The sequence below is a fragment of the Marmota flaviventris genome, chromosome 8 (genome assembly GCF_047511675.1).
Source record: "Marmota flaviventris isolate mMarFla1 chromosome 8, mMarFla1.hap1, whole genome shotgun sequence".
NCBI classification, from domain to species: domain Eukaryota; kingdom Metazoa; phylum Chordata; class Mammalia; order Rodentia; family Sciuridae; genus Marmota; species Marmota flaviventris.
Genome location: NC_092505.1, coordinates 131,713,986 through 131,733,451, shown reverse-complemented (window position 1 = coordinate 131,733,451; position 19,466 = coordinate 131,713,986). Strand labels below are relative to the sequence as shown.

Genomic DNA, 19,466 nt, shown 5'->3' with positions numbered 1-19,466 from the left:
AAGGGAGAGAACATGCTCCAATTTTAAGGGTACAACATTCCTATAAAATGGGCTTCTGTTAGAAATACAGGCTAAGAAATCTTGGCCACAGCTGCTGGCAGGAGCCCAGATTCGGCCCAACTGAGCAGAGTCCTCAACAGGGCTGCAAGAATGCCCTTCCTCATTTCCCCCTGCAGAGTACTCCTCTCTCCTCTCCTTGCTCTTCTCATCCCCCCCACCCACTGGCACCCCAAGACAATCCTACCTTATTACCACTCTCACTGCTAGGTCAGCTTCCATTCTGGGCTCACTTCTGAGGCACGAAGTATTGCAGTGAGTGATACTCAGTTGGGGACATCTGACAATTTTTGGTCATCATGAATGTTGGAGTGGGATGCTACTGGTATCTAGAGGGTAAACGCCAAGGATGCTATTTAACATCCTAAGTGGCCAGCCTCCACAGCAAAGAATTATCTGGCCCCAAATATGAACAGTGCTGAAGTGGAACAACCCTGGGTTATTGGAAGAATGGAAAGGGGACAGAACTGGGGGGGCAGGGGACTACTGGACTCATAGTTTATGGGGTATGGTAGTGCTCCTGGGATTCCCTGAGGGGCTGAGATAGCCTGGCCAGCCAGGGAATCTCAGTGACAGGCAAGGCTTCAGCAAAAAGGGCAGGAACACACTCCTCAGCTTCCCTTCCTATCTTGGGAAAAACCTAACCACTGAACAACTTCTGGAGATGAATGTGATGGTTGCACAATGATGTGAATATACTTAATGAAATTGAGCTGTACACTTAAAGTTGTTAATATGGTCAATTTTATGTTATATATATATGTTCGTACGTACGCATGTGTATAAAATCACAACAAAACAAACACCCAAGTTCTGGTCTTCCTTGTTAGAGAAGCCTCATGTGGTATGTTTGACGAGGGCTTATGAACAGAGAAAAGCCCACACATTCGTTCAGAATCTCAAAGGTGGCTAATGATAAGCAAGCAAAGAGCCCTGATCTCAACCAAGAATGATTATAGGATTAAGGATCACTTCAGGGGGTAGCAAAAGCTCATCTTCATTATCCATGGGGTCCTCAGAGCCTGCTTGTGGGGGTGTTCAGGACTGAAGAAATGGAGACTTGGGAAGAGTAGGTACTTTGCTGGGGTCACAAAGCTGGAGTTCAAACCGAGTTCTCTGACTCCAGATCCCATATCCTGTCCCCTATTTACCTCCCCTGTGGAGGTATGCCCAGTGGGCAGAGTTGTAAAAACAGCTCACATGTGTACCTGAAGGTAGTCTGGGAACAATCAGTTGCCTTGAGCCCTGCTGAGCTATTCACCCACCCATGCCTCATCCTGTCATGCTGGCTTCTCCCAACCCACATGACTTTGTCCCAGATTTGAGGCTTTGGGAAGCAAATGTGTCCATACTCCATTTCTAAGCTAGGATTGAAGAACAAGATAGCTCATCCAACATATTTTCCTAATAACAATAAGAAAAATATGGGATCTCCCCTAGTTTGTAGATATTAACCACTCCCAAGAGGCAGATAGCAGTGCCCTCCTAGAATGAGGAAAACCTGTCAGGCAGTTCTCTACTACCTGCAGTTTCTAGCTTGGTTAAACTTGTTCAGAGGAGCTAGCATGACTAAGCCCAAGGTGTCTCACCTGTGAACTGGAGCAGTAACTTTACCCACTCATTCTGATGAGATAAGAAGTGAATAGGGCAGCACATGCAAGAGGCCTTGGCTGTACCTGGCTCATTAAGTGCCCAATGAACAAGGAATCACAGGAGAGGCACCAGAGGACCCCAACCCTGCAAATGCAAACAACTTTCCAAATGGAAAATAAACTGACAGCAAGCAGAAGATCATGCAACTCAGTCATCCCCAACAAACCCAAAAAGCTGAGGACTAAACACTTATTAGGAAGCACCAAGGAAGAACAAACCTCCCAGCTCCAGTGACCAGCCTGGAGGACAATCCTTGAAAGAAAACTGTAAAACTGACAAGGCCTACTCCTAGTGGCAGCCCTAGCACACAGACTAGGGAGTGGGGGTGTCAAGGGTTGGGGAGGGGATCCAACTGCTGGAATTGCAAAGCCCTAGGATAGACTCAGGAGGCTTCCTGGTTCTATTCTGGACCCTAGGCCCTGACTTTCCAGGGACTTTGGGTGAGCCACTTCCTGCCGTTTGGGCCAGTTTCTGCCTGTGGCAGGAGGCCACTCTGTCTCTAAGGTCCAGTGGGGTCCAGCCTGTGGCCATAGGAGCTTAAAACCCTTGGGATTCTGCAACCACAGCTTTAACATTTCAGTCAAAGATGAATATGACCTTATTTAATGAGACTATATCAGCTTTCATTTCCCCCCAGATATGTGTCAAAAAATACTAGCTATTTTAATCTAGGTACACTGAATGTCCTTTCATCAAGAAAGATACTAAAAATGGTTCATGGAACTTCCTCTCCATGGTTTTTAAAAAGAAGGAAGTGAGACCAAAAGAACTGGGGGCCTTTCCCATTTTGTCCCAGCTGTGGTGGTTTTGGGCCCTGAACCCTCTAGGAACCTCACACCTGGGTCCTGTGGCCCAGGCTTGGCATGGGACAGAGCCTTTGTTTCCTTGGGCCTCAATCCAGCAGACGCATGTGCCATGGAAACACTCCCCCACCAAATGGGCCAGGAGCCAGGGCACCTGAGCTGTTCTCCCCTTTTATATTTCACAAGTTCACTCTAGACTGGAATCAAAGCATCACAAATGCCAGAGAATTATTTTGTAGATGACCGGATCTTACTAGGGCCCCTTTCCCATGGTCAACCTAAGCACCCAGTCCCCACCATCTCTGAGCCAATGCTGACCCTACCCAGAGTCACAAGGCTCAGATTTGCCTGCCAACCTACTTACCAGATTCCCAGTGGAGGTAGCCAAGGTGGCTGGGGGCCGCTGTACTTTTATGACTTCTCCATAATCAACATTATCAAAGTTACTCTTCCAAACCATCACCTGCCAAGACCAATAGGCACAGAGAATGAGAAGAAAAAAAAATCACCTTTCCTGCCTCCTTCATTGAAAAAATGGGCACAGAGGCCATCTCTAAAGTTCTGACCCATGGTGGTTCCCACCAGACACCCCAATTTAATTCTGGGACTTGCCCCATCTTCCTGAGGAGTAGGCTTTTGGAACAGGCCTCAAGAGAACCTGGATGTGCCACTAATATGGATGTGCCACTGTGCAGGACTACCAGGCCGTGGCACTGGCTGGGTCTTTCTGCCTAAGGAGGTCACAGAGATCTCAGCATCAGAGTCAGTAGACATTTAATCCATTTGTCCCTTTTCCTTGTTCATCATACATTTTCCCACTAAAATGAAAGCTCCTGCTGGTGGCAGCTTGGCCTGTTACACTGTGGGAAGTGATGAACATGTGGATTCCAGGCCCAACCACTGGGGTGAAGGTCCTGGGTCCACCCCTTATTGTGAGGCCCTAGGTAAGGGAATCAGTCAGTGCCTCATGGTAACCAGAGAGTGACACCCATTATTCTAAGACTAAGTTTGGCCACAAAATAAGTGCCCTACTCTGAGTATCTATCTTCTTATAAACAGGATCACGTTGAGCCTCCTTCATAAAAGCCGAGGGAGCTGCTCTGCTGGGGAGCAAGAGCGCTCCCTGCTGGAGGCTTTTGGCCTTATGTAGTTAGATGTTTCTGGGGTCACTTCCAGGAAGGCTGGAAGTGGAGGAATTGTGGAGCATGTCAGCAATCAACAGAGGCCACAGAAAAACTACCATATGTGCACAAGATGAGTGCTCGACACACCCTGGATACCATCCCTGTTGAGATAGCTATGAGCCTGTTTCTCCTGGAGGCTCCTTACTATTCCCTAAGGAGCTCCACTTGTCACTGCTCCCAGGGAGATAGGCACCTGTGGTCTTTCATTCACATTTTACAGACAGAATACTGACATAGATATGCTCTTGTGTATGGGGTTCTTGTATAATTGTGCATAACTAACTGCTGAATAAATTACTGGGAGCACAGTGGCTAGTACGTGTGCAAAGAAATAATGCCAGATTCAACTCCAAAAAAGCTCATAAAGCAGATTTTAAAAGGCAGCCAAGGAGCTGATGGCTGTGACTGCCTGAGGATGGGATAGAACAGGTGGAAGGCTTACTTTCCACCAGGCACCCTCTTATGCTATGTGAATTCATTTTACCATGAGAGTCTACTGTACCAGTTCCTGTGTTTTCTAAGCAATGAGCCAGGCATCCATGCTCAGGGAAGCCTCAGGCTCCTCTTTGCTTTCTTCCTCTCGTGGCTGCTAATGTAGGGCTAGGGCAGGGTGAACACCTGTTATCTATTATCTAAGCTGTGACCAAAGAGACCCCAGTTACCCTCTACCTTACTGGCAAACACCCAACCAAAATCAGTACATTTGGCTGGGGCTGGGGCTCATGCAGGACTGACAGGACATGTCCTGGCTAAGCAGCCAAAGCTGTGAGGCCCAGGACCCGTGGCATGAATGTTCTTGGCAATCTACCAGGTCAATGATGGCTCACAGTAGCCACCCTTTCCTCACTACCTCAAGAGAATGCGGTTTTCTGGACAAGAGGCACTGCGCAGGCACTCTGGTGAGAGTCTGCGAGGGGTGGACTCCTCAGTGCTCCTGGCCTCCCAGTGCCAGGCTCATTGGTGTATAGCAGTCTGGATAGGAAGCACCAAGGCTGACAGGAGAAAGCCTCTGTGCAAAGGATGATGAGGCGAGATAGGACTTCCTCACAATGTGCTTTCTCTGTAGCCACGGATATTGAAATACTGACCCCCTTAAATACAGCACAAGTGGGCTGGAGAGCAAAGGGCAGCAGATGCTGGAGGAGAGGTTCCCAGGGCAGGGCACAGTTCTGAAATCAGGCAGAACCAGTGCCTGTCCCACCTCTTTCATCTGCTGGGACAGTTTCTTCATCTAAAGAATAGGGAGATGAGGGACTGGGGTTGTGGCTCAGTGGTAGAGCACTTGCCTAGCATGCAAGAGGCACTGGGTTCAATTTTCAGCACCACATTAAAAAATAAATAAAAGTATTGTGTCCATCTACAACTAAAAATATTTAAAAAAAAAAAAATAGGGAGATGAGAGGATGTGCCCCATAAGGCTATTGTGAGAATTAAATGAGGTCTGAAGCTCCTGACACACTGTGTTGCCAAGTCCACGGTGAGGACACAATGATTCTTATCTATTTATCATCAGAAAAAGAACTAAAAAACTTCAACTTTTTTACGGCAACAATAGCTCAGACTCCTACTAACCCATGCTAACTTGAGCAGCAAGGGCTTTGAATCTCAGTGTCCCACCCCAAGGGTCTTAGAGGAAGGTTGCTGAAAGCCACCCTGGCCCATCCTCCACGTGGCCTCCAGGCACCGGTTGGGGGCTCAGACTCTTCAGGTCATTCTTAACTTACCTGTTCATCAGAGCCTCCAGAAGCAAAATACTCCCCTGTTCTTGAAAAAGCAACAGTGGTGGCAGGTCCCTATCAAAACAAATGATAAAGAATAAAGGTCACAGTAGAGTCTAAACATACAGGAAGAAAACTAGCAGTTCTTGAATGAAAGCATCAGCAGGACAAAGGACCGAGAGTCCATTCAGCCCCCAGTTCTCCTCATCCTTTGACTGGGGAGACTGTGTGTGGTCAATGCAAGGGCCACTAATGAGACCTCTGTTTCTGAGCACTTCCACAGGACAAAGGCCCAGGCCGTGAGATCACAGGTGGGCAGAGATGAGTAAACAGGGCAGTTTACACTTGCAGTCCTGCCAAGCTAGCATTCTGGTCCTTGCTTCCCCAACAAGAAGCTGGAGGTCTGAGAAATGTACTGACTAGGCTGCAGAACTGGGCCAGAACTCACCCCTCTGACCCAGGCCAGTCTCCTCCCCAACACTAGCCTGCTACTGACCAGAGAGGTGGAGGCCCCAAAGAGGAGCCAATTATTCAAGTAAATAGTGCACAGTTGGGGACCCAGTTGGCAGGAAGGAGCCTGGGGTGGGGAATTACTGAAGGTGCCTAGGCAGTGGACTAATGTGACATGCCCATGTAACATGTATGCCATTTTCTCTGAGTTGGGCCTTGGGTGAAAAGGTGCCTGCTCTGGCTTCCCACATGCTGAAGATCAGCATGACCATCTGAAGAGGAATGCCAGCATGTGCCAGGTAGCACTCTGAGGGTCATCAGATAGGTCCAGGCTTACAGGAAGGGCATGATCTCCTAGTAGAGCAAGAAGGTGCTTTCCCATATGCCTGAAATTCATTCCAGAAAGATGAGCCAACAAGAATCTGTTTGGCCACATAACCACAACTGCAACCATCTCTTCTTCCCAACTGAACTTTTATTATGACTAGTACCTGGCATTTCCCAAGTAAAACCAGATAAAAGAGGTTTTCTCTTAGATGAGGGCAGCACAGCCACTGACACAAACCTCAGTTCCTCTAGACCATCGCTGGGAGTGACAAGAGCCCCAGCTGCCACTAAGGGGCACTCCAGCAGTGAAGCCTCAGCTGTAGACAAGAGGAACACTTGAAAGAACCTTTCACTCAATGCCAGAAAGGACCAGACGTGGCTTGGGCTGGAAAGGCACCCCTAGGCCATGGAGGAAGTCAGTTTCTGCTTCTCTAGGAGAGTGCCAACCTAGCTCAGGCACATGGGAAGCATGCCTACACATGCTTCTGGAATCCACCTACAGCTCTTCCTCTCAGAGGTGCTCATAATGGGTGACAAAGAAAAGTGCAACACCAGCTAACACTGGCTCAGAGCACTTCACTGGTATCAGCCCACTTAATCCTCAGAGGACACTTTGTGCATTTATCCTTCCAAGCAGGGCAATGGGGGCAGGGGATCAGTGGATAAGGCCTGAGGACACAAAGGCAAAGCTTACACCTGTCAGCTACCTGCCTTCTCCACACAGCCCAGAGCACATTCCCAGAAGACCCAGGAATCCTCAGTTGCCATTAGCCAGGTTAAAGTGGATCCACTTTCACTGATGGTGAACAATGTCCACTAATATCAATGAGCATGAAATACCAGGTGCAAGACATCATGGGCCATGTGACTCCATTTGTGTAATGCTGGCTGCAGTGCTGAGCCTGAGTATGTGGGGGTGGGCCATGCATCACTTGGGTACACTTTCAAGTGGACAATCAGCAAGGAGCTAACAGGACAATCAGCAAGGAGCTTGTGAGAGGTGGTGCAAATTCAGGTTACTTCTTGGAAACGTTTGCCATTTTCATACTTTAAATTTTTTAATGAATGTATGGCATTGCTACAAAATAAAAACAACAAAAATGATTTTCATTTTGAGTAAAAACAAGGAGGAAACAAAGAAAAAGGAATAAAACAGTACATGGAATTTCAAAAAAAGATGGGCAGTTGGCTGCCCAGAGTTTAATGAGTAATGGCAGGTTTCCAAGAAGGAAGAGCAACTAAGGAACTGAAGACTTGTGGGTCACTTTCCTCTCCTGTTATCATTCAACCACCAGATGCCAAGCTGAGAACAAGATGTCAGAAACAGAACACAGCAACAGCAGTAGACCCAATAGAAATTGTGCCCAGCAGTAGGACAGCCCAGCGGTCCACAGCTCAGTAGGGAGACTGGAACCAGAGGGCAGGCACTGGGAGTGCTCCCGGGTAAAACGTGCAGGTGCTTTCCCATGAGACGAAGTCTCAAAATCTCAGGGACAGAGTCAGTGATGGGTGTGCCCTCTGGAGCCCACAGTCCTCCCCAGCAGTGTCCATTTATTTACCAAGAGGACCACAAGGTTCCTGCACTAGGCGCCTCCACATCCTGTAAAGACCAGATTCCCATGGAGGCTCCTGCTTATCTGTCCAAAGCCCACGCAAGTAGCCCCAGGCACTCAAAGGTCCAAATGGATGACAGTAGTCCCATCAGATTATATCACCTAGTGATGCTGTAGTTCTATTAGTTTGTATTAAGTACATGGTATGATGCCCAATGACAAAATCACCTAACGATGCATTTCTTGAACTTTGCCCCTGTTGTTAAGCACCACATGACTACATAGACAGGACTCTCCAACACTAATGCCCTTTGGGGCTTGGTCTTCAAGGGGCAGGAGAGCCTAGCCCCTGCCAATCTTGCCAGGCCTTTCCTTTCCCTAACCAATGTTCCAGCTCACCTGACTGACCACTTGCTATTCCTCAAGTGCTGAGCTAGAAAAGATCTTCCCTTTCTGAATGCTCTTCTTTTCATAGCCTCCTGCACTGAGTTCTTTATTCAGTGAATTTCACTTTTTTTTTTTTTTGATGCTGGGGATTAAACCCAGGGCCTTGTGCATACGAGGCATACAGTCTACCAACTGAGCTATATCCCCAGCCCTTCATTCATTGAATTTTAGTCTTTCTTCATCTTAAATAAATTCACTCAGGCTACAAATTTGCCTCTGACGGCCATCTTAGATAAATCTCAAAAGTTTCTAGTATGTGATGTTTTCACTGTCATTCCCTTGCAAATGTTTAGTTTCCATCGTGAGTTCCTTTTTACGCCACCAGTTATTTGCAAGTGCAGTTTCTAAACTAAGGGGGATTGGGATGTGGCTGCTTATCAGTGCCAGAGATCAGATAAGAAATGATCTTTAAGACTGTTCTGTCTTCATGGTATCCTATTTTTTTATTTTTTAGTTATATTGTTTTGGGGTACCAGGGATTGAAATCAGGGGTACTCAACCACTGAGCCACATACTCAGCCCTATTTTGTATTTTATTTAGAGACTGTGCCCAGCAGCAGGACAGCCCAGCGGTCCACAGCTCAGTAGGGGGATTAGAACTCATTGAGTTGCTTAGGACCACGATAAATAGCTAAGGCTGGCTTTAAACTCACAATCCTCCTGTCTTAGTCTCCCAAGCTGCTAGGATTACAGGCATGTACCACGTACCAGACGATACTGGGGATTGAGCCTAGCAGTGCTTTATGGCTGAGTTATATTCCCAGCTCTTTACTTTTTGAGACAGGATCTCATTAAGTTGCCTGGGCTGGTCTTGAACTTGTGATCCTCCTGCCTCAGCCTTCTAATTCACTGACATTACAGGCATGTGCCACCATGCCTGGTTCCTTTCATTTAATTAGTTACCAGGCAGGGTTGTTGCCAAGTTCTTTCTTCCCACAGGCCAGGTGCCTTTCAGAGGCATGAGACTCCATACAAGTCTAAACAGCTCTGTTTCTACAGGGACTTCTTGGTATAACCTGAGCAGTGGCTCTCGGCTGAACCTTCAGTGTGGCTCCTGCCTGCCCTGAGCACCCAGGGGCCCACTTGATGAAGCCTCATCCCTGTCAGACTTCCTCACCAGGTTCTTGGGTAGGAATGCTTTACAGGGTCAATCAAGGCCAGCCCCTTCCCTTGATGGACCACTCAAGTCTTTTATGAGATGATCCTATTTACTCTTATCATGAGCACTGAACACACCTGGTGTCCACCCTACTCTCTTCCCAACCCTACTACCCTTAGGCTTGGCTGGACCCACACTAATCATTTTACTATACACTTCTTTTCCCTTGCCAGTTTTCAGACTCGAGGGAACTATGCTGTCCAGTTCTTTTTCATGCAAAAAGAAGAAAAAAGGAGCCCATGATAACTAGAAGATTAGACTGCAGAGTATGACTATCACTCAGCTCCCCCCAGGAGCCTCTGCAAGATTCTCTACTTTCTGCACCCTCCCACCTGACTCGATGAGGCCTATACATTCCTGAACTCGGACCACTTTGCCCACAACGGCCATGCTGGCAAAAGTCTAGCCAGGTACCCTCACCTACCAACCTCATAAGAGCTGTAAAATATTTTTCACTGGCTTTCATATGCACATGTCCTTTGAGTCACAGGTAAAAGAAGAGTGGCCATCAAACAGATACAGAGACCAAGGTGGACTAAGAATCCTCTGGCATGGGGTGCTCTGGCCTCTGACCCACATGTTCAGGCAAAGAAAGTGCAACCCAACCTACCAAGTTACTCTTCCACAAACACCCACCAGGGGCTCCTGCAATCAGCTGTGGGGTCCACAGTGCTATTGTGATTTAGGCTCTTATGTTGGTGTGATGGCCAATAGGGTCATCACAACCTAACAAACAAGGACTGCCCTCTGTGCAAGAGGTGCTGCCCAGGCTCTTTCCCAAACCTGTCCCAAAACACCTGCTCCCAGCTCTCAACTCTGAGTTGCTGGCAGGGCACAAAAGGCCAGGCTGACTCCAGGTTATTAGAGTAGAATAAATGAGCTGATCTCTCTTTTTGTGTCCCTTCATCTCTCAAGTGGGGCCAACCATCCAAGCTAGGTATGACCCTCCTGAAAACTGAAATAATCCTCCAAAAATGAGATGACTGGAGTGCTGGTGATATAGTTCAGTTGGTAGAGTGCTTGCCTCACATGCACAAGGCCCTGGGTTCAATCCTCAGCCCCCGCCCTGCCAAAAAAAAAAGAACCCCAAATAAGATGATTTGAACAAGAGCTATAGAGTACTCCAAGAAACAAGGGTTAAAGGCATTCTCAGAGATTCCTTCTGCCTGGAGCAGCCTAAGGGACAGCCTCCCAGGATTCTTGTCATACTGCAGTCTCCTCTCCTCTAGGGTGAGTCTCTTTTTGTTGCCATTTCCCCAGCTCCAGCCTAGGGCCTGGCATTGCACATGTGCCCAGGAAACATCTGTGGACCCTGCACTCAGAGTCTGAGTGCCCGCTGTTGTCAGTAGCCCCTGTGCAGGTCTGGCCTAAGGTGAGGGATGCTCACCCACATGATGGGCCAGCTGGACGCATGGAACTGCGTGCAGCTCAGTCACTCTGCAGTGACACACACACCAACTGCACAGCCACCAACACCAGATTTAACTCTCTGCCCACGGACCGCCCACCACCCTCTCCCAAATAGCTGTAGGGGATTTAAACCAAATGAGTACGGCTCAAGATTATGTTTTAGAAAATACAGAAAAATAAATCGTATTTCTAGCACCTTTCCCCCACACAAAGCTGTGAGAGTTTCACTTGGGGCACGAGGCTTCAAATGACAGTCACATTCAGTAGGAAAGCCCTTCCCTCTCCCACTGGTGCTCCCTGCTGTAAGAGGAGGGGGCGCACCAGGCTAATGCAGCCCCTTTGCAGCCCTTTCCTCTGCTATCTGGAGCTTCCTGGAGCTTAGGCTGCTCAGGCTGAACAAGTTGGGAGAGCACCTATAATTTTTCAAAATGAGGAATGGGGAGGTATGAGCTGTTCCTGGAGACATCAGGGGTTTCCTCAGAAAACTGGGCATTGTTCATCATCTACCACTAAGATGGTATGAGCCCTCCCTCACAAAATGCTTTCTAGTACTTGGCCTCAGTCAAAGAAGAGAACAGCCCCCAACAGTACCATCACCTTAATTTTTGTCCTCCTAGCCTCCAGAACTATGAGAAATAAATTTCTGACTTTTCTAAATTATTCAGTCTCAGGCATCTTGTTATAGCAGCCCAATGTGGATCCAAACAACTCCCTGGCCCCAAAATAGGGCTTTCTGAACAGTCCTTCAAATGAGCCAATGGGAAGTGTGTCCCATTTTGCACCAAAGAACCACCAAACTGTATGCATGGTCAGACTCCCTGGCTGATGAAATACCCTCAATGCCAGCATAGAAGTCCAGCCAGGAGACTCAGGGTACTGGATGAACCTGATCTCATCTGGCACTAGCAAGTCCTTCAACCTGGAGATCCCTGTGCTTTAGAAGACAAAGGAAAATCACACCAGGTGATTCTGTCCTTAGTCTAGTCAAGAAAGTGCTACCAAACAGCACTGCAGCCCTGACCCTTCTTTCTCCTATGGGGGATCCTCCCCCATGGTCTCCCCAGAGGGGCCTGCTTCAGTCTTGCCCTCAGGACACAGCACTTTCCTAGTACCCACTTAGCCCTCCTTCTGGTCAAGGTCTGCTTCACTCCAGAGCAGCTCCCTGAAGCTGACCTCTATGTTGGCTTCACCCTAGCCTGCATCATCCTCTTCTCACAGATGTGAAAATGGAAGCCTCTGTGAGGGAGTGGCTGTCCCACTGACTAGAAAACTCAGTGGCCCTCCCTCTCATGGATCCCCCAGGGCTACACTAATAGGACCTCCAAATCCAGACCAAAGTTTCATGGGGTTCCCTCTTTCTAGACCAGAATAAGTATGTAGTAACAAGACTGGGATCCAAGCGACCATGAGGCCTGCTGATATCTCACTCAGACCAGTGATCCAAAAACAAGAGTGAAATCACAACTTGAATGTTAAAATGTGTGTGAGGCCGAGTGAGTATGGTAGAAACTGCACAGAGGTAGGTACTTGTCCCAGCTGGGCCACTTTCAGAGACATGAGACCCCATTACAAGTCTAGACAGCTCTGTTTCACCACCTGGACTCAAAAGTGCTTTCATATCTGCCTTCCTCCTTATCTACAGGATGGAATCCCTGGGCAGCCAGTCCCACTTGGGAGCCCTGAAGCTGCTAAGCCACACAAAGCAGGAAGTGGCTGATAGCAGCTGTGTTCAATCAGGCACTTGGCCACCAGCCCCCACATCACCATCTCCTAGAACAGAATGTGAAAGTTCGTCACCGAAGAGCCCACCTGCACATCTTCCTGGAAGGATGAAAGAGGGAATGAGTTTCACAAAGCAAATTCTGAGGATTAAACACCTGTGGCAGAGAACCCAGTCAGAGCTCAGCCACTGGTCAACGCCCTTTGGGATGCATCTCCATTTAGGGTGACTCCTGGGGCTCAGTCAGAGGGTAATACGTAGAACTTCTTCCTGGAGCTGAGCCAAATGTGCTTACCAGTATCTCACAAACTCTCATAATTATGAACAGACAGCACTGACCAGCCTCTAGGGATTTTCCCCCTTGGAACTCAGCATAGCAGACCCCACTCCTGGTCATGGATTTCCAAAAGCATTATGAATTCGGTCCAGTTGTGTGCTCTGTATTTTAACCAACTGCCCAAATGAAGGCTGTTCAACTTGTAAAATCCCCACTTTGGAAGCCAACATTAGCAGATTCTGAATTACCCTCACCCAGGGAGCAAAGCCAGGAGGGTGAGCTGGGCTTTGCTTGGGGTAAACACAGCTCTCTCATGCGCAGCCCTTTCCCACGTGTGCTCATGCACTCACATCCCTACATCAGCCCTGAGACTGGACTCTTAATCCTGATGCTGCTTCCACATCACTTGTGAGCACCCCAAATGAAAGCCCTCTCAAGTCAGCCACCCCACACTACAGAATGGGTGAGGAAATTAAGTCAGGTCTGTCCATGTTGGGGACCTTCGACCAGAGCCAACTGTGAAAAACAGCACCAAGGTGCCACCACCAGCTGGGAGTGCATGGTGGTCTCACCACAGGTCTTGAGGAGGAGAGTAGGCAGAGAATCAACATTCTCTAGAAAGAAGCAAGGAGTAAAGCCAGATCAGGGATAGGGCAGAGATAAGCAATTTTGGATAGCCCATCTTCAGCCCCTGTGGAACCCAGAGCAGGTCCAACCCATGACCTCCCACACCTGACACCTGCAGCATCCACAGTGGGGCTGGGTGTCACAACTATTCCAGGAAGAAAAGTCCCTAAAACCTGTGGCACACCAGTCCTAAGTTTCTGTTTTAAATAGGGAGTTTGGGGGATTGGGAGCAGAAAAAAATTAGAGCCTCATATCCTCACTACCATCTTCATCTGAACTACACTGAGACAGAGGCAGGGTCTGCCCACCTTTACCCAACCCTCCAAGTACCTCTGAAGACTTAGCCTGCCTCTCTCAGTCTTCCAACTCATCTCATCCTGCCTTCAGCTGTCAACTTCCCCATGACATCCATTTTATCTCCCTCATGACCATCCTAGTAAGCCAGAGTGGATGCTAAACAAATGAATGACAACACGAACACAGGTCACCTAGTTTCTTTCTGGCACTGTGAGTTTGGTGTCCTGATGAAGAAATGACCCAGTGATTCCATGGAACCATTTTCCTGTACTCCACACCCACAGATCTTCAACTCCTCAACTTAGTTACCACATGTCCAGGTTTAACACAGACAAGGAGATGCTCACGTTCCCTGTTTCACAGGGAGAACAATGTCAACAGGTGTATCTTTATGTGCTGGATGCTGTGCCTGAACACCAGCAATGACATTTTAGATACCACATTGAAGTGTGCTCAGGTTGACAGGGGAATTGGCTGTTTAAAGGTCCCTCACATAAAAAAAAAAAAGAAAGAAAGAAAGAAAACAAAATGTCCTGGGTGATCACCTGATATGCACCTATTTCCGTGCTGTTTCTATGTAATGCTTTTTGTTCTGCTTATAGTGAGCAAATGCAGTAGCAGCAGTCACATGGTTTTCACATGCCCTCCTATCTATAATGTCCTAAACTGCTTACACATTACTTTAAATACGACTTGCCCAAGGGGTAATAGAAGTGACTCCAGCAGGCTTACACCAGGACCAGCAGTCACCCAAGCCCAGGCTGGCTGCACATTCCACTTGGATGTGCTGGCCCAGGGAGAACGGCCCAGCTGGTCCTATAATGTGTCTCTGACAGGGAAGACTAGGAGTCACCACAAGGCTGGGGGATAGCAAGGAGCCTCCAGGTCCCAAGGAGACAAAAATAAAGGCCTATGTCCCCAACCCCCGGCCATGGCCAAAAGGCCCCCCCATGCTCCCTAACCCAGAAGGCAATGAACCCCAAACAGCAGCTGAAAGCCCTTGGCTCAATGCCTATACTGGATTCCCATACTGGCCTAGCATCCCAGGACCTCACTCATCTGTCTGTCTCCGGCTCATAGGTAGAGGAGATAAAGAAAAAATCTCTGAACTGCACACTCCCTACCCACTTAAACACAATAACTTTGTGCTAGCAGGAGATACTGTGATGACTGATCTGCTGAGCAAGGCACAGCTAGGCCACACTTGCTGGTAGGGTGAGTATGAGAGGCCTGAACCCAAGTCAGCTGCTAGTGAGAGGGGCATGAAGCCCAGCTCCCATAGCCAATCCATAGGGGCCTTACACTGGCCACCAACCACCCAGGCAGTCCAGGGTACTGGATGCTTTGAAGTCAGTCAGACAGAAGGGCACTACTCCTTTGATTGAATTTCAAAAATTCCCAGGTCTGTGCCTCAATCTCTGCAACACACATTCATTGCCTATCTCTGAAGCCTGGATGTCAGCCCACCCCAGAATCCTTGGGAACTCTGATGGTGACACAGGGCATGGGTTCCAGAGCTCTATTCAACCACTAGACGAAGGGATATCTGAGGTCATTAGGGGACAGATTCTATTTAGCCACCTATCCCGGGGGGAGTTTGCAAACCATGCCCAGATGATGCCCTTCCCACACCCCACCCAATCTGCCTCCCTTACTCCCTTCTCAGCTACACCAGGCCCAACCCCAGCGATCAGCCCAGAAAGGTGGTCATAAAGGTGGCTATGGGAAAGGCCACCATTTCCCTGGTGGTCATAAAGGTGGCTATCTCATATATACATCTTACTTATTGCACAGGTTCTGAAGGGACCAACCCTGAACTCTGACCTGCACTGGCATCAAGGCTGCACCTCTGCCCCACTCCATGCTACTCAGTACCAGGATGATGCCTCTCACCTGATGCCCATGGAGTGTGTAGAGCAGCCGGCCCTCCATCAGGTCCAGGATCTTCAGGGTTGAGTCACTGGAGGCTGTGATCAGGTAGTTTCCCGATGGGTGGAAAGAAAGGGCATTCACCGCTGCACTGTGTACTGGGGGAAGGACATCAGTCAGACTCTGGCTGGGAGGCTGAGAGAGCAAAGCTGAAGCCTGAGACAGGCAATCAGGGCCAACCTTGGCTCAGCACAGGTCTGATAGGCCAGGACAGCCATTACTCAGAAGGGTTGTGGATCATCCCACATTAATCTCCCAGGAGAGTGGCACAATCAAAGGCCAGGAGAAGACTCATCCAGAGTCAAGGGTGGACAGTAGGAGAACCAAGGAAGAGGAAATGGATGTGGCAAACCAGAGGAATCAAGTGATTCCTTCACCCTCTCTCATGACACCCAGCAGTCAAGCCAGGGCAGAAGAGAACATACAAACATAGTGTTTAATCTGTTTTATATTGTTACTTTAGGAAAACCAAATGGAAAATTAAACCCTCAAAATGCCAATACAATGCCAATATTCTGTGGGGGGGGGGGGGTATGGGGACAGGCAATCACAAGGCTAAGACAATTTCAGGAGCCAGTTGGTACTGGGCTCCCATCCTAGCCTCCCTACTGGCCCACCCTGAGACCGTGAACAAGCACCTTGATTGCACTGAGTCTGTTTCTCCATCTACACGTCAGCACCCACATGTGCTGAGGGTCTCTGCAGTCCAGGGATGCTACCAGGTTAAGTCCACAGAGCGAGCCCTCAGACCTCAGTGCCAGCATGGATGTCTCTCTTCTCTCTGCACCATGTCCCTTATAACTCCAAGTTCTGTCACATTACCCACTTGGCAGCTCAACCCCATCCACGACCCTCTTCCCCACCATCCTAGCCCAAGCCCACTTTGTTCCTTACTCTCCAAGATCCAGTTGGCCCAGCTGTTGGTTCTCCCAGCCATGAAGCCCTTTTTCCCCTTGTTTCCATGGGCATAGAAAACTCTTGCCCTCCGTGTCCCCTGACTGCCCTCAGGCAGGAGCAGAGTTGAGTCCCTATTACCAGCTTAGTGCCTAGCACCAAGTGGAAATCAGAAAGTGGCTGATGAGCTGGGTGTCCAGAAGCCTCAGTAGGTCACACAGCCTTTCCTCAAAGCTGAGGGCATGTTCTGGGTGGAGCAAGTCCACAGCCAGTGCATGGACCTGCTCATCACAGCCTCTTAAGAGTTGCTGCCAAGAAAGCCCCCAGTGACTTTGCACCCACTATCATGGTCTAGTGAGGCGAACTAGTGGCTAAGGTAATCATGATCTTGCAAAGTCAGCACTGTCACAAACATAAAGGCAAGTTTGCAAACCAAGCCCTCATCTCAGCAGAGAGAGGCTTCAGAACACACTGGACCAGTAACATACCCACCATCAAACAGCCCTCAACAGAGGGGTAACAAGGAGCCCCTCAGATGCCAGCCCAGCTGATGTGCTGATGTACTGGGGAGTGTGAAGACATGTTCCCAAGCACACTAAGGGGAGACAGCCAAGGATTTACGTAACATGATATTTATATCTGAACAACACCCTCCAAGTGCCAGGAACTCTAGGAGGCAGTCTAGAGAGGAGCTGAGGGTCTCTGCAGTCCAGAGACAGAATGCAGAGACCCCACTGCCTACACTAGGATGAAGGCCACCCTAGGCCCTCACCTAAGACAAAGGTAGCAGAGGAGCAGCCAGTGGCAGGAGGGTGGAGCAGGGAAGGTGGCTCAAGCATCCTTAGATTTCCCCAGCACCACAAGGGCAAACAGAGTCAGTGTGTGGACACCACACTATAGCCTCTCATCTGGCCAGGCCACCCAAGGGAGACAACCTCCCTCCAAGGACGGGCAACAGAAGTCCCACTCTACTATAAATGCCAAGAACACCAAACATTGGCTGGGGATGTGGCTCAAGCGGTAGCGTGCTCGCCTGGCATGCGTGCGACCCGGGTTCGATCCTCAGCACCACATACAAACAAAGATGTTGTGTCTGCCGAAAACTAAAAAATAAATATTAAAAAAAAAAAAGAACACCAAACACCTGGAGTCAGTTACTTCTGAAGAGGGCTCAGACTGGCATGCCAGGATTGGGGGAATGCCCCAGACACAGGACTCTCACTCTCCTCCACCTGCTCTCCTGCCTCATTCACTGGCTGTACCACCTCCACTCTAACACTTCTCTGCCTCTAAAGTGGTGGTGGAGAGGAGGGACCAATCTAGAAGGCCTCATCTTAAGAGCCATCCCTGGATGCCACACAAGGGCCCAACTGCTCCACAAGGGGTGAACCTCCCATCATGATGCCCTGAGTAGTGACTGTCCAGAAACAATCCACTTTTCATCAAGTCCAAATCTGCAGGCCTTTTTCCTGGCTCCATGGTAGATATCAGTGAGGACACAGACTGCTATTATCCCTCAACCTCCACCTCAAAAAGGGAATTCCAACTCAGGATCAGAGATAAACCAACAGAGAGTTTACACAGGTCACCAGGAGCCCAGGAGGTGTGGAATGATATCACCACAGCCCCCAGACCCAAACATTAGGAACTGGTCACAGCTTGTAAGCAATAGGGAACTTAAGGAGAGACCTGGATACCCACAATCCACTCTGCTCATACTGCTATGTGTAGAGGACTTCAGCAAACATGGGCCTAAAGGGATACCAACTGGCCAAGGAACCCAGAAAGTAGGAGGGACCTTTTTTGGGCAGGTCACGCTTGGGTCAAGCTGCATCCCCACATCTTGTCACACAGGGGTAGCTCACTTCCATGTGCCCATGAGGATCCTCGTGATGTATCATAGGTATCACCTGTGACACAGTGGCTCTGGGTTTCCAAGGGGTGTTTGTTTCATACCTGTAAGTGCCTTAATACTAGCAGCAAAGGACACCCAAAACATTCTTTTTTGCAAACACTATGTAAATGCCCACTTCAGGATAGAAGGAAAGAGACAGGTAAGTTGGCCAGATCAGGAAGGATAAGCACACTGCTCCCAATCAATGGTTTTAGTCTCAAAATAACAAGTAAAGGGTGCAGCCACTTCAAAATCCTCCATGATGGGGCTGGGGGTGTAGAGCATGTATGAGGCCCTGGGTTCGATCCTTAGCACTACATTAAAAAAAAAAAAAAAAAAAAAAAAAAATTCCTCCATGACCACGCCTCAGGTAGGGTGGGAGTGCAGGGGTATACTAGGGACCAGTGGCCCAAAACACCTGGGATTCAGAGCTCCAACTAGAGCTTCTGGAGAAGGCCAGGTCAAACCTGCTGTGAGGCAGCCAAGGGAACTACCTCTCCTTGGGATCTTGGATAAAACACTAGAGTCATCACACAGTTTAAGGAACCCAGTGTGGGAATGATGGTAGAATTCCAGACTTGGAGGCCCTGAGCTGGAGACCCAGATTCATAGCCTCCTAGCTGCATGGCCATCATCAAAGTGGGACATTGTCCTGCCTTGCTGGCCACCCAGGCCTGTCACTAGATATCACTAGATAATGGATCAGCACATGCCTGTAAACTCACAAAGCACATTTGGATTCTGGGACGGGGGCTGCTGCTCAGATGTTTGAACAGTCTTAACGTGGGTTCAGAGCATATGGATCCTAACCCACCTCCATGGGGACTGGCACTCTTAGGGCTCTACCAGCTAGTCTCCTTAACTGAATTGGGAAATCAGAAATGCTCCCCACAGTGATAGGCCAGAGCCAAGTAACTCTTTGCCTGGGAGGAGAGTTGGCTAGCCGGAGATAAATGGTGCCAGCTATCTATAGTCCAAAGCCCCAAGCAGGCTTCAACTCCAACAACCCAACCCAAGACGGGGAGTGCCCTCTACAAAGCATGACTGGGGGGTGGCCAGACACACAC

General features: G+C 48.9%; 1 protein-coding gene across 6 annotated transcripts in view; it reads right to left on the bottom strand.

The window, feature by feature from the left end:
* The window catches only part of Poc1a (POC1 centriolar protein A), a 71,336-nt gene that overhangs the window by 38,978 nt on the left and 12,892 nt on the right, over window positions 1-19,466 (bottom strand). For all 6 annotated transcript variants that reach the window (XM_071615668.1, XM_027933558.3, XM_071615669.1 and 3 more), the window contains 3 exons: window positions 15,576-15,709; window positions 5,422-5,490; window positions 2,878-2,976 (listed from right to left, as the gene is read on the bottom strand). In XM_071615668.1, the coding sequence (XP_071471769.1) occupies window positions 2,878-2,976; window positions 5,422-5,490; window positions 15,576-15,709 (302 nt within the window). The remainder of the gene's footprint in view (window positions 1-2,877; window positions 2,977-5,421; window positions 5,491-15,575; window positions 15,710-19,466) is intronic.